Source organism: Leptonotus elevatus, chromosome 12 (assembly GCF_054856555.1).
Source record: "Leptonotus elevatus isolate MCC_2025b chromosome 12, RoL_Lele_1.0, whole genome shotgun sequence".
Lineage (NCBI taxonomy): Eukaryota > Metazoa > Chordata > Actinopteri > Syngnathiformes > Syngnathidae > Leptonotus > Leptonotus elevatus.
In genome coordinates, this window is record NC_141250.1 from 8,413,511 (window position 1) to 8,428,766 (window position 15,256).

General features: G+C 41.5%; 1 protein-coding gene across 3 annotated transcripts in view; it reads right to left on the bottom strand.

The window, feature by feature from the left end:
• mcf2lb (mcf.2 cell line derived transforming sequence-like b) overlaps window positions 1-15,256 on the bottom strand; it is a 41,362-nt gene that overhangs the window by 24,596 nt on the left and 1,510 nt on the right. For 2 of the 3 annotated variants that reach the window (XM_086091108.1, XM_086091107.1), the window contains exons 1-2: window positions 5,327-5,768; window positions 784-867 (exon numbers count right to left, since the gene is read on the bottom strand). In XM_086091108.1, coding sequence (XP_085947234.1) covers window positions 784-867; window positions 5,327-5,729 — 487 coding nt within the window. In that variant the 5' untranslated portion in view covers window positions 5,730-5,768. Of the gene's footprint in view, window positions 1-783; window positions 868-5,326; window positions 5,769-15,256 lie in introns of those variants that run through there. The other variant, XM_086091106.1, reaches the window with a different exon arrangement.

A 15,256-nucleotide genomic window follows, 5' to 3' on the forward strand; every position in this document is an offset into this window, starting at 1 on the left:
ATTTTTGAAAAATGATTCTCATAGTTACGTTAGTGACAACCAAATAAATAATATAGAGCAAACTTGTCATGACAGTCGGGGTTCCTTTTAATATTTTAAAAGAGGAGGAAGTTTGACCTCTCAACAGATGGAAGCAGTCTCAACTTCGAAGATCTCATTAAGCTTATGATTCATATTCGGAGGCATCATCAGCTATCGTTTGGTTGTTTTATTGTTGCTACTTGTGGTCTTTTTTTAATGAGGTAAAATTAGCTCAATCGGAAATTTAAGAATTTTGTGTCAATTAAAAGATGGTTTGCCATTTGATGTGGCCTGTGACAATGAAGTTTAGATGTTTTTTTTTAATCGTGAATATTATTATATCTCAAATCCATTTGGCCACATAAAGAAAATGAAAACGTTTGATTGTTCAACACAGTTTTAGGAAGCAAAGAGTGGAGAGTCTCTGCAAACAATAGTCTCTTAAAAATATATATCTACTCTCGCCTTTATTCTTGGTTGTTTTCCTGTCTTTGTGGCAATCCGCTTCTTTCTTGACAATCAAGCCATGCTTTTGTGGGTTAATAAAAAATTATAATACAGTATAGCATGTACTTTATGTGGCACCTCAAAATTTGATACAGGGTTGCAGCGTGTCAGTAGATGTTCGGTGCTCAATGGCAACAAACAAAAGCAATTGATGCATTGAGGTTAAGATTGCATTCATAAAAGGAGAAAAGACCAGTTTAAGTACCAGACACACACACACACACGCACACACACAATGAGTAATGAATGAGTCACCTGAAAGAAAAGCGAACTGCCTCCTGAGTTCAGGAGTGATGTCAGCAGCACGGAGAGGGCTGCTGTCCAACTGCATGATCTCATCTGGAGGGAAGACACAAAACATACAATAAAAAATAGGAAATCATCTCCTTTCTTTACTTGCCATCTGTTTATGGCTTTCAAACAAAACCTACAACAATATTGTAAATTACACTGACTGAGACCACCGTTTGTTTGGTGATAGTGGGATAAAAACTGGCCAGGGTTCAGCTTGAAACTGAGAGAACAGAAGAAGCAAACAAATCGATAGCCTTACGACCTGTGGTTAAACCAGAGGAGCAGGATGGAGGGGAGCCTTGTGAGTGCTGCATCAAAAACAACCCTGAAGTTCTTTTGAAGATGGTTCCATTAGTGAAGGGGTTTTGGTTACAATGGGTGTAAAGGTCAACCTTGAGTTGACCCCATGTAAATTTAACACTCAGCCTGATAATTCTTAAACCATATTTGGTTACTAAAGTGGATGTTCAAAATGGACTCAAGCATACCTATTCTCTTTGTCATCTGCTAAGATACTATGATCATAACAACATTTTGACAATGAAAACAGTATGCATGAGTGTGGACCTGGAAACGTGAATTTAAGAGTTTTGTACTATTCTAAAAAGAATTGATGTCTGAAGACAAATCAAATTCTGGATTTTCAAAAGATCGAATGATTTGCCGCCAACCTGACTGAAAAAGCAATATACAGTAACTAAACCCTGTACAATAGTTAACAAAAGTATTGGGCCACAGTTATTTTAATGATCTTTACTACAGAAGCAATTTTGACATAAAAGACAATAATTTGTAAGACAAATACAGTAAGGAGGCAAAAAAAAATAATACTAAATTGATTCCACAAAACCTGGGTCTGGAAAATTTTGTTTTAAAACATTTTTTTGCTGCTGGGCAACATGTCATTTTGTTGTTGCTGATTTGGACTCTTTTCCCCACATAAGAGCAACATGGATTTTTTTTTGGGGGGGGGGGCGGCTCTTTTTTGTTGTTGTTATAGTGGACGCCAGGATAATATGGCTGTGACGTGTTTTAAACTTATAAGCTTATATGCAACATTTTTAACATGAACATCATGCAAATCAACTTGCAATTGTGATTGTTTAGTTAAGATCCAATCATGAACCAGAAATGTTGACATCATCCAAATGATGTGTTTGATTGGTTTAGACACGCGAATATGTCATGTCCACTGCAACCATCTATGGGTCTGACGGGGTTAAACATCTGACTCACTATAACATCAATGCAAGAGCCCGCTCAGAAAGAATGTCACTGCACATCTGTCATCTTCCATCAATGATTGATCGGTTGAATCTAGTTATTGTACAAGGCCATTCTGGTGTTTTTGTACACGGCCGTCAAACGTCTGTCACTCAATTGGCGTCACAACCTCGAGTGCTGTGCTGTGAACACATTGTGAAAGACAGAACAATTGAATGCACTTCCATTTGATGGCAGAAACCACCAATTGCAGTTTACATACTAAGTCACAGCTTTAGTAGGTCAACACTGATTTTGTGAGTAAATTGAGACGAGATCATCATTATTTTAGCACACAGACTATTTGTGCCATTTTTTGCTGTTGTTGTTGATTTGTTGTTGTGTAAAATGGGTGCATTGGCTCAGTAATGATTGGGAAATACTGTTCTAGACTACTAAAGTGAGTGATCCGGGGGTCACTATGACAACCACAGAAACAATATTTCCTTTAGTACCATCATCATTTTGAATCTCTAATTATTACATATTGCAGACCTTGTCTCCAAAATTTACCTTCCATGTGTAAACTGAGAAAGACTGTCTTGTTATTGATTGCCATCTATTTGAAGAGATTAACAGTTATTGATTAGGAGCAGACATTTGAGGAACAGCTTCAATTTCCCCTTTCCTTTTATTGTAACCTCTGGCGAGGGTGTGCACGCAACGAACAAAGCATCAGGGGAAGCTGAAATGAGACAAGACAAACGGCCTCGACTCTGATGTTTGTAACTTGGTATAAAGCAGGGCTGCCTCATGGATGATAATGGCCACTTGTTGCCTGAGGTGATGGGACATCTGTGGGATGCTCATGGGGCCAGCTCACGCCGCTCATGCATTTACTCAGTCAGACAACCACACCTCAGCCTCCGGCGACTCCCACACATCAAATCCAAACCACCATTCACTCTGCGATGTCTACAAAAAAAAAAAAAAAACTCTTAAACATGTCATTTTTCTGGTGCTTTTTCTACACATGCATTTAAAAAAAAATCTCCTGTTCTCAAATGGACTATCCAGAGTTGTGTGCAAGTGCTTGTACACACTTCAACATACTGAATTATCCAACAATGTTTAATTTAATACTTGATCATCAGTTCATGTTTAACTTTAGTATTTAGCAAAAACATACACATTAACTTTTAATCTTCTGCCTAACACAGTGGCTCTAAAAATCAGTCACACTTAAAGATATGGATTAGCCTGCAGCAACCCATAAGAATTATTTCATAATGCCACTTTACTGTGATGCAATTGCTAATGAGTTATTATCTATTTGCCCAAATCAACTGCAAAGCACTTTGAGTAAACACATTATGTATTTTTTTTTAATAAACAGTGAAAATATTTAAAATCTAAACAAGAGTAATCATATGTAGAAGCTAGGATGGGAGACAAAACTGTCCATTTAACCCTTACAACCTCAAACCCTTATCTTGATTAAATATACAATATATAGTGTCCTTAGTTATTAAGATTTAACATCACTTATTCATAGCTAACGGCATCATTCACCCTCTAGCCTTTAAAATGGGAACGAGCAAACATAACATTACGCTACAAGTGAAACCACTCTACTATGTTGGGGGTGTCAGGTTTCAGACCGCTTTCGTTTGCAACTTTTCTCATCACTAGGTATCAGTGATGTCACAAAAACATTGTAGGTTCATAGGTCCACATTTCAACTGTATGTTGATTAAGCACATGTGAGTATGGTTATAGAAGGGATCCACACAAGAGATGCATCAATCAAAATGTAGCATTATTATTTTTGTAAGAGAATTGAGAACAATTCAACTTTTTGTTTTAAACAAGACACAAAAATAACTACAGCTGAAACAATAAATAAATATTTAACATAAAAATAAAAATGATACTAATAATAAATAAATGAAAACAAGTTAGCATGTACCTGTAAAACTTGCTACTATTGTTTCACACTGCCACTAAAACTCTCAAAGTCGCATGCAAGCACACCAGCTGCTGTTTGAGTGGCTAATGTTCTTTATCGGGCTTAAGGTCGGAGATTAGCGTCCTGCTTGTTTTTGTTGGAGGGAGACGAGTCAAACGTTAGTGGGTCACAGTCACTGACACACATTCAACAGGTGCCAAACTGTATGCAGAAACCTGGCCCGGAGAAGACCAAATTAAATAATAATAATGTGTAGAACAATTAAAAAATCTCCCATTAAGACACAAAGGGACACATACGTTAGAATACTGTATATGAGTAGATTTATTCAAGTGATGACTAGCTGCAGTGTCAAGAGAGTTTGCACGATCTACTTGTAATATGACATCCAATGCAAGAGCTTTATCAAAAATGATCCCTAAAGAATATTATCAATACTTGCATACTGTATGGTTGAAAGTTAAAACCATAGACATCTATAAGAACAGATAATGGCTCGTGCGTGCTGTGAATCAATAAGAAGTATCGACATAGGACGGCTATCTTGGAACAGGGCTACTCGAGCACTCATAACATAACAGTCAATGGAGCATGGAGTTAAAGGGGAAGTCAACTCAATAAAAAATTGACAATATGTTCTATGCAACCCCACTGGTCTAAATATGGTATTCTGGTTAATAGCGTTAGTAGAATATGAGTTAAGCAGGAAAATCCAGGTGTTTTTATCCATCCAAGGAGGCGGCCATTTTGCCACTTGCTGTCGACTGAAGATGACATCAGTGTTGCTCAGGTCTCAGGTAACAACCAATCTCAGCTCAGCTTCAGAAAACAGGTGAGCTCTGATTGGTTGTTGCCTGAGTCCTGAGCAACATTGATGTCATCTTCAGTTGACAGCAAGTGGCAAAATGGCCGCCCTTGAGATGGATAAAAATGACTGGATTTTGATTCACAACTCTTATTCCACAAATGTAAAATAAATCAGAATGTCATGTTTAGCCTATAGTGAGGTCACATAATAACATATTAGTGTCGAGAAATGTTTAAGGTCGACTTCCACTTTAACTGTTGATTGTTCAACTCAATCAAGGTTTTATGATGGCAACAGTTTTGTCTATTTACATTCATTCCTAAGGAAAAAGCATTGTGAGATGTGAACAAATCAGATAAGCAAATATAATGATGGTTCTAACACTTGGCCTTGGCGGAGGACTCCATAAAAAAAAAAAAATCCATCTTTGGTATTGGATGTCATTAGATTGTTCAGGTTTACCTAATGAAGTGGTCAGCGTGATGCACGGACAACACAAGGAGGAGAAGACATCAGACACCTACCACACAACCAGTGGCAGTAGCGGCAAAATCTGTAGTATTTTTCAACCTCCTCCAGGGAGATGCGTACGTGATCCCAGCTCTCCTCTACAGGCTGCAAACACAAATGCAGGAATCCACTCCATTGCTCCACTTTATGACTCTTTGGTTGGCTTTCTGCCTCTTCGTGTACTGATCCGAAAGCAACCTCCATCTTACTTTCTTCCGTACTCCCCTGCCGTCTCTCCTCATTAGCACTACTTGACATTACAAGCCCGTACAACTCCTGTCTTTTCTCCAGCTCACCCAAGTCCATCTTCTCCGATCCCACCGTACTCTGCAGCTCAGAATCCACTTCAGTGCAAAAACCCGAGTCCAACTCGACATCCACAAAGGAGCCTGAATCTGACATCTTCTCTGCTTCCATCCTGCTGCCCCAGGCTTGTTGACTGCTCTTCGGCTACTGCACTTGTTCCAGTTATCACAACAGGTAGCCTCTCATTCGGACGCCCTCCCCACCTCTTCTCTCCACATTAGAAGCACTGTGTGTACTTCCCAGTCCGACCTCAGGTTACCTTCCCTATAGCGGACAAAAGCTACCTTGTACCGCTCCAACCTTCCCTCCCACCCAGATACCCGTAACCTCTTCCTCCAAAAGGACAATTAGCTGACCACGCCCAGCTCAACATTACACTGACATTTTACACACACTGGCCACAATATTAATTACATAATAAGAGAAACAAATGAATTACAGTTACATTTGAATTGACACTGCTTTAAAAAAATCACAATCTTTCTGATTGATCTTTCTTGCAATTTATCTCAATCCTTGAATTTATGCTTTTAAATTCTTGAAACGTAAAGTGTGTAAACTTAAATCTTATCTTCCATTGCACATCTAGTGTCCAGTGTACACTATTCCACTCGGCTGCATTATCTCAGGGAATGAGGACCTGGAAGTACAAAGCCTCCCTTCTGACAGGCCCATTTAAACACAGTCTGAACCCCCCTTTAACCATTCAAAGACTCTGACCATTCCAAGCCCTCGGCCTAGCTTGCACCACTCAAAAGATTTCATTATCACTAACTCTAAGAGCGTCCTAATTCTCGAGGCACACTCAATGAAAAGCACTGTTACTTGACTCCAACATAACAATTAAAGCTCAGTGACTTGTATAGAAAGATACAGTGCGGGCCAAAGTCAGCTGGAAAATTTGAACAAGGCCTGTTTATCACATTAAAAATGTGTCTTCATGCGTATGTGTGTGTCGATGGGGTTTTTGTTTGCTCAGGTTATCAGTACAATAAACATTGAGTATGTAAACACCAAAGCTAACATTGAGTTGGTCGCAAAAGTGCATAAAACACAGGTTTGTTTGCGATGGTCAATGATTCATTACAAGCACTAAAGAGGTAGCCGATAAAGAGAATACGTTGAATTGACTTGGACCCTGTGTCACATCTTCACATTTTCTGGCTCGCCATATTCATGTAAACAATGGACTTGCAGTCGGCAGGTAAGCACATGGTAACAACAATAACAGTATCAAAATGAAAGTTCTCATGTTGTCTGCTGTAAATACTTAAAGTGACCACTGACCACAAATGGCATATTATCTTTAGAATCCACAGTGATCCAAGTAACAATGATATGGTCAAAGGAGTGTACCTAGACTTGCATGGCTTAGTCTTTGAGACAGTCATCTCTCAAAGCCCGCCTTATAGAGCACATTAAAAATCAAACATAGCGATACCAAAGTGCTGTACATAAAGATTAAACGCACTGTATAGAATCAAATTCAGTCAAATAAGACTATAAATCCTCTATTGCCATGGTGGAAATTACAAAATTGCTGTTCTGAAAGCACAACTAATGATAAGATAATAATGACAAGCTTGTAATACTTGCAGGATCAACGCGCTAAGTGCTCAAGAGTTTCTCAATCCCTGTGACGGGAAGCTTTGCGAGGGAAGCAGCTAGTTTGGCTGGCCGGAATCAAGCAGCACGAGACAGAGCTTCGACTGCCGCCAACTTTGAGTTGTGATGGTGAAATTGTGTCAGTGAATACTTTCAAGGTTCCTTTGTAGTAATCACTGGGAAAACGCAAAAACAAGTTGATTAACTCAACATATGCTGGTGGAGTTACCTCCTCGTCTTTAAAAAGTAAAAAAATATATATGCTAGCATGGAAATTACAAACAATGAACATTTGAAAAGGCTATACCAAATAGACAACACGAGGCCATCAAAGTAGGAGGTCATTTTCTATCTGATGGCATTTCAGTAGATTTGCACATATTGACTGCAGAAACTGTTAGGGAACCTGACCTAAAATAAACATTATTATTTATTTATTTTTAAACCTGTTTGCAGTTAAAATAACAGCACAGCCAAATCTGAGACCAAGGTCCTCAGTCAGTAAAAGGTGGAGTGCTCTCTCCAGGCTGGAGATGAGATTCTGCTCCAAGTGGAGGAGTTTAGGTACTGTATCTTGGGGTTTTGTTCATGAGTGAAGGACGAAGAGAGCGGGAGCTTGACAGGGGTTTTGGCGCAGTGTCTGCGGTGATGCAGAGTGGCAGACTCTGTATTGGTCTGTCGTGGTGAAGACAATCTATCTTTCTACCCTCACTGAGCCACATTTTGTGACCAAAAGAACTGGTTCGCGGATACAAGCGGCTGAAATGAGTTTACTCTGCAGGATGTTCAGGTTCTCCCTAGAGATAGGGTGACAAGCTTGGTCATCCGGGAAGGGCCAGATGAGGTGGCTTGGGCACTTGATCAGGATGGCTCCTGAACTGAGGTGTTCCAGATACATCCCACCGAGAGGAGGCCCCCGGGGACGACCCAGGACACGCTAGAAAGCCAATCTCCCAGTTAGCATGGGAATGCCTCGGGATCCCCTTGAAAGTTCTGTACGAAGTGGCTGGGGGGAGGGAAGTGTGGGCTTCCCTGCTTAAGCTGCTACCCCCGCGACGCGACCTGTCATCGACCCCGGTGTGTCTTATTAAACCATCGTCTCTTTTGCAGTTCAGTTAAAAAGGGTCAATTGGCTCAAATTGAACCAATTTGATCTATTTGTAGCAGCCAAAAAGAAAAAAAACGGCCATTGAGGATAATTTTCATCATTTATAACATGATGACAAATTTCTTTGGAAGATAGTCATTACAAAAAAGTGTTTTTCCCCCAAAAAATAAAATATAATGTTTTCTATCGACAGTATGAAAAACAGAGTTGTCATGCTGCCTCACACACTCTTTTAACATTTGGAGATGATTGTATTTTTCCAAAGATAGACCAACCATAAATATTTAAGGATAACCTTGAACAGAAAATAGCAGTACATATGCACTGGAAACTATAGACTGGTAGCTTATAAAAGTATAGCACAAGTAAAATGTCAGCATTTCTTTCACTCACGTCGCTTAAGGGTAACCATTGGAATCGTATTTTCCCATTTAGAAGCATTCTTCTTGGCTTTCCTCACCATTCTTTCCTCCCTCTGTCTTGCATGGACCACGGGAGGTCTCAAAGTGGAAACAGTGAGCCCAACACAACTCCAAACGCTTCCCTCGCCTTCGAAGCAGCTGCTGCGCTTGCGGCGAAAACCAAATGACGGCAATAAGTGCTGTGCAGCCGCTCAGATTTGTATGCTGGTAGTGTATGTTGATGCAGCACAAGATTGGACTTGCCCCCTCCTCTTTCTCTCTCTCCACATACACAGACACACACACTGTGGTGCATACAAAGACATGGAGGGTGAAGAGAGAAGGAAGCCAAAATAAGAAATTCAAGCGTGAGAGTGACTGGGTGTGATGCCTGCCAGTATTTACAGCATAGTCGCACCACAGCAGTTTTGCAAAGAACATAGTCTGATGGAGTGAGTACGCAATATGAATTCAGAGAAAATTGTGCAATTTTCTAATCATCTTATTATGTTCAAACTATACTGTTGTTTAACTAATTCATAATATGAGCATCAAGCTCCTCACACTTTTTCAAACCTAGCAAGAAAACTCTCACACCCACAAAAATGAACTCGTCCACAAAAACAGAATAGTGATTATTGTGACGTGACAATACTGCCGACACTGATATTGGCCCCAATGCTAGCGGACTGTTACGTTTTCAAGAAGTCAATTTTGTAGTGTAAGCCTAATTCTAACAAACAAATAGACATCAGACATCAAACCACTACTAGCTAACCAATGGCGATCCTTGCACCAGACTGATATTGTGGAGAACTCCCTCAAGTGAAGCACAAATCAATCTGGCTATTGCCAAGCTTGTAGTGTTGTGCCATATACAAAATCCAACTGAATTCTCACAGAACACTAAAAATACTTTAAAATGTACTCTGAATATTCTTACACTCTTGCCAGTGCAAATTTTACTCTGTTTAAAGTGGGACCAAATAGACTCTATTTAGAGTCAAATTTACTCTACAGAATTTACTGTAGTTTAGTTGTCTATTGTTCCATATAGAAAATCAATACAAAAATAATTCTCACACCATTAAAGCAGTACGCGTACAGTACATCAATGAAGACACATGCTATTTTCCTAGTGACTTACACAAACTAACCATTATCTCCCCCATAATTTTCATTCCGAGTACTTGCAGACTTGCCACAAGTACCACACAGGATTGCCAGATCATAAAAAGCTAACTTCTCCTCTTACCATCCCACTCTCTCCAGGAATTCTTACGGCTGGCCGGCCCGAAAGACAAAGAAGAGCCCAGTCCCGAGATGTCCAAGTTCTGAATCAAAAGACTGAGCCGGTTCATGATTCGGTACGACGCCTCGCCGCCCTCCCGCAAGAACTCGTGCAGAGACATTTGGAGCTGACTGATGGTTTCAAAGTCACATTCAAATTCCCAGAGTAGGCATGGGAAAGATCCTGCTTGGTTCACTTCAGATATCATACAGGATCAGACTGATGTGCATGCATCCTGCAATGGCAAGACCGCCATGGTGCACACCTCACAAGTCCGGCTTCTTCGGCAGATCCACATCGGGGAGTTATTGCAAAGCTGGCAGGTCTAAAGAGCTGAGTCACCGCACTGCACAATGTCTGCATATGGTCACGCTATAGGCGAGAATAGACCTTGTTCTGCTGTGCTCTGCACTAACACAAATTCACTCTGGCGGACTCACATACCTCATTGCAAGTGTAAACTATTGACAGCCGCATAGGTTTCCCTGCTGGAAGAAGCCGGCAGCCGGTGGAGCGCAAATCCCCTTCTGCTGCTTGGGCTAATTATATTCTTCCACAACCTCTACTAATCTTCCTCGGCTCTCCCCACACCCTGTTTTACACCTTCAACTTATTCCCAGTATCTACAGCCAAGACTAATAAACTAGCTTTAATGTTTAAAAACACTGATGTTTGCTATGCTTGTGCTATTGTGTGAACCAATATTTGTCCAGGAAGGGGGGGGGGGGGCATGCAAAGTTGGACGTTGTTTGTTGTGTGTCAATCTGCTGGTGTTGCGTGTGCTCAACTCCGGTAAACTCAAGTCAGGCAACTGTTTGCTTGGTACCATGATCTCATGTGAATTTAGTAGGAAATTAGAAGGGGAAAAAATAAGAGTTGACCTGGTCTGTGTTCCAGCAACATGAGTAGTGCCATGCCCGCACAAGCACCACGAGTTTCTAAAGTCTAAATGAAGCAATATTTTTCTGTACAATGCCTCAGAAGTCGCACAAATCTTGGGGGTTAATTGCCATGACAAGAGACGCCAATAAATTTCACGAGACCTTCGTTGAGTGAGCACCAAAAATTAACTTTGGCAGTCTTCATTCAAGATGTCGGCCAATTTCGCGAGACATAGTTCATGAGAAGTCATTTTTTAGTGAATAAAAGCTTCCTTTTTCCCCAGCGCTGAATCAAAATGAAACATAAGCATGTACAAGGCATGATGAGGAATACTATACACTAAAAGTTAAATTAAGCAAATGCACCTAATCATCATTCAACGTACTGTTTTATTTTTTTAATTGAACATGGTTAACTTCTTTTTACACTTACGTGAAGATCAAGAATGTTAAAAATGTGATGTGTGAAGTAACAATTTAACATCACAACTCACATGAATCTTAATACGGTTTACAGTGACCCTGTTATTCACGGTGGATAGGGACAGAGCCGTGCGACACATTTGTGAGTAGGGTTTTTAACTATCTATACATGTTACTCGATGGTGGCAAAGCACTTTTTAAAAAAAATCTAAATGAAACATCACAACTCACTTCAACATACTTGCTTGTCCTTGATACAAGATGCCACTAGATGGCGCCAAATCAACACTGTAATAGACCCTTCTCGCTGACATCACTTTACCCAGAATGCTTAGCTACCCGCTTACCCTCCTGGATGGCAAACAATCAATAGAAATACACGGAGAGAGCATTGTTTTCGGTTATCGTTTCGTTTAAATGGGGGGGAAATATGACAAATGTAGCAAAAAACGTCGCTACTAGGAAGGTAAGTTACTGCGACTCATTGGAACCGGCCGTTCTGAGCCGCTATCTCCAAAAGCCAAAAGCCGGAGTTGGTTGGAGGGCAAGATCCCTATGTATGGACTTTCACCATCGAAGTAATGTGATTAATTACGATTAAAAACTTTCATCGCCTGACGCCTTGAATTTTTTATAATATTTTTTATTTTATTTTTTTATTCATTCACTGCCATTGACGGCTATAAACGTCAAAAATTCATTTGAACAATTTCTATTAGTTTAATTTTTTTTTCCACTTTTGTTGAAAACCTAGAATTTTTTTATTGTTTATTTAGTTTTGTACATGAAATTTGTGATTAATCGCAAGTTAACTAGTGAAGTAATGCGATTAATTATGATTAAAAACTTTCATCGCCTGACGGCTTGAATTTTGGAAAAATATTTTCTTTCTTTTTTTTTTTTTTTAATTCATTCACTGCCATTGACGGATATAAACGTCAAAAATTCATTTGAATTATTTCTATTAGTTTAACATTTTTTTCCACTTTTATTGAAAACCTAGAATTTTTTTATTGCAAAATTTCGTTTTGTACATGAAATTTGTGATTGATCGCGAATTAACTAGTGAAGTAATGTGATTAATTACGATTAAAAACTTTCATCGCCTGACGCCTTGAATTTTTTATAATATTTTCTTTCTTTTTTTAAAATTAATTCACTGCCATTGATGGCTATAAACGTCAAAAATTCATATGAACTATTTCTATTAGTTTAAAATTGTTTCCACTTTTGTTGAAAACATACTTTTTTTTTTAAATTGTACATTTAGAACATATATAATTTGTGATTAATCGTGAGTTAACTAGTGAAGTCATGTGATTAATTACAATTTTAAAAATGTAATCGCCTCTTGCCCCTAATCTTTAATAATCTTTTTTTATTAAATGAATTTATGGCAGTGAATGGGTTAAGATTGCTAAAATGCTACTTAGAACTGCCTGTAACCCCCCCCCCCCCCCGCCCTATCTATTACCCCCCCCCCCCCCCCCGCCCTATCTTTTTTTTTTAATGCACCACATACACTCAGCAACATGCTTGGGTGGCGGGTGGATCGGAGCGTGGGAATATCATTTCCATCGGCTCCGGTTCACCTGCTCCTAATTTTAATGCACCACACACACACACTTGTATATACACTGGGTGGGGCCACATTCACGGTTTAGGGGTAGAGTTCGCCAGTCCGCGAGCTGGCGGACTCAGTAACAGGGGTTAATTTTCACAAAGAACGCTGGGGTGACGACCGGGGCCTTCCCCCGCTGGGCCTGGGGTTCGGGGGTGTCGGCCGCCCTCCAGTGCCCCCATCTCCCCCTTCTGCCCCCGGTGTTCCGTCCTTCCACACGGCGGGGGGTGGGGTGGGCGCGGCTGCCCTCTCCGCTCCGCTGTCCGGCCCCTCTTCGGCGCCGGTGCCTGGGTGCGGGTGGTCCCCGGGGGCTGGGGGTTGGGGGGCTGCCGGTTGGTCGGGGTGGGGTCGGGGGGGCGGCTTTGTTGGGGGGGGGGCGGTGGTGGGGGTTGCGGGGGGGGGGTGCTGGGGGTGGGGGGTGTCTGGGGGATTGGGGGCGTGGGGGCGGCTGGGGCTGGGTTGGGGTGGGTGGCGGGGGTGGATCGGGGGCGGGGGGTCGTGGGGGGGCGGGGGTTGGGGGCCGGTGGGGTGCCTGGTGGGCCTGCAGTACCCCGTCCTGCTGCGTTGGGCCGGGGGCGCGGGCCGTGTTGGGGCGGGGGGCGCTCCTGCTCCTGGGTTTGCTCTCCGGCCGGTGGCCCTGGCGGGGCCCGGGGGTCGTCCTTTGGCGCTGCCGCGGCCTGGGGGGCCCTGAGGTGTTGCGCTTGCTCTGTTCCGGCGGGGGTCGACGGCTCCCCTCTTTGGTGGAGATTTTCATGCATGCCAGATCCACCACACCAGCATCTACCGAAACTCAGACACAATCTGTTTCCTCCTCAGGTTATTGAATCGGTGGAGGCTGGTGTCTGCGGATCTCACGCGGCTTCGTCTGTCCTTCCTTCCTTTTCTCGGTCTCTCCTTTGGTCTCTTGAGGCCTCCCTGATTTTATGTTTTTTGGATTTGATGGGGTCTGGATGTTTCTTGGGCTGGGGAGGAGTTCTGGGGGGGGGGTGTCTGGTCGGTGCTGGATTTCACCTTCCTTGGTTTTCTTCGGTCCCCTCGGGTCTCCTGGTGTTCGGTTTAGGTGAACGGTATGAGATTTTTTTCTAATAGGTTTTCTGGTGAGCTAACAAATACACGCACGCACGCACGCACGCACGCACGCACATACACATACTCACCCACACACACAAAAAAAAAAAAAAAATATATATATATATATATGTATATATGTATATATATATATATATATGTGTATTAAAAAAAAAAAAAAAAAAAAAAAGAGCAATGATGATGATGACATTTCCGAATGAACAATACTGAGCTCTTAAAAAAAAAAAAAAAAAAAAAAAAAAAAAAAAAAGAACTGCCTGTAGCATTAGCAATTTAGCAACAGTTTGACTCTCTTTCTAATCTAGTCTTTCCTTTGGGAAAACGGTTCAACTTTTTAAGCTTCCAATGTATTTGTACAATATTCTTTAGCAGAAAATTAAGACAGATTGTTGTACCAAATGACATCAAATCTTGTGAGAACGGGCCCTTGTAACATGCACAGCTGTTAGGGGTAATGCAACATAGCCCTTCTAAGCAGTGACAACATTGACCCCCCCTCCCCTCTCCATGTTAATCTGGTTTGATCCCACTCTCGTGTGCAACCTTTGTCGCACACTGTCACGCGTCATGTTCACGCCTGCCTTGGTGGAGTCATGCCAAAATGTTAATCAAAATAGCCACAACCAACCAGTGATTAAAGAGCACACACAACAATGACCTGTGTTTTCGGCCAAGCAACAAACCGCAAGCTTAACAGTCAACAAAGTTAGCATAGACATGTATAAATTCTTTTGACTTCCCTGAATCTCTTTGAGCGCACTCTCCTACTCTCTCCTGTCTCGTGAGATCATCGTTAGCTTCTCTTCTGCTCTCGCCATCCAGCCACTGCGCATCCCCGTCACCATTGTCTTTAATGACAACTGCGTGTGTGCTGCAGGGGTGGGGAACTCAAAAGACAAATAAACCCCAATGCAGGGGACCTCTTACAAGCATCAGGTAAATACATTCAATAGAAGCAGTATAACAGCATTTCTCTAATGCCTGCCCACTCACTGCTAGAAATGTGCACCATCAGGACTTCTCTTTGCTTCACTGATCTCATTAAACAATTGGCTTCTCCTAATTATTTTCTGCTTGACCTGTTTTAAAACAGGTACTCCTCATCTGCCCGTACTGTATGTTTATTGTATGCTATTTTTCATGGATCGGGGCCAAGGTAAGCAGGGAGGAGGAGTCCTGTTATTATGTGTCACTATCACTTACAGAAAACGCCACATTA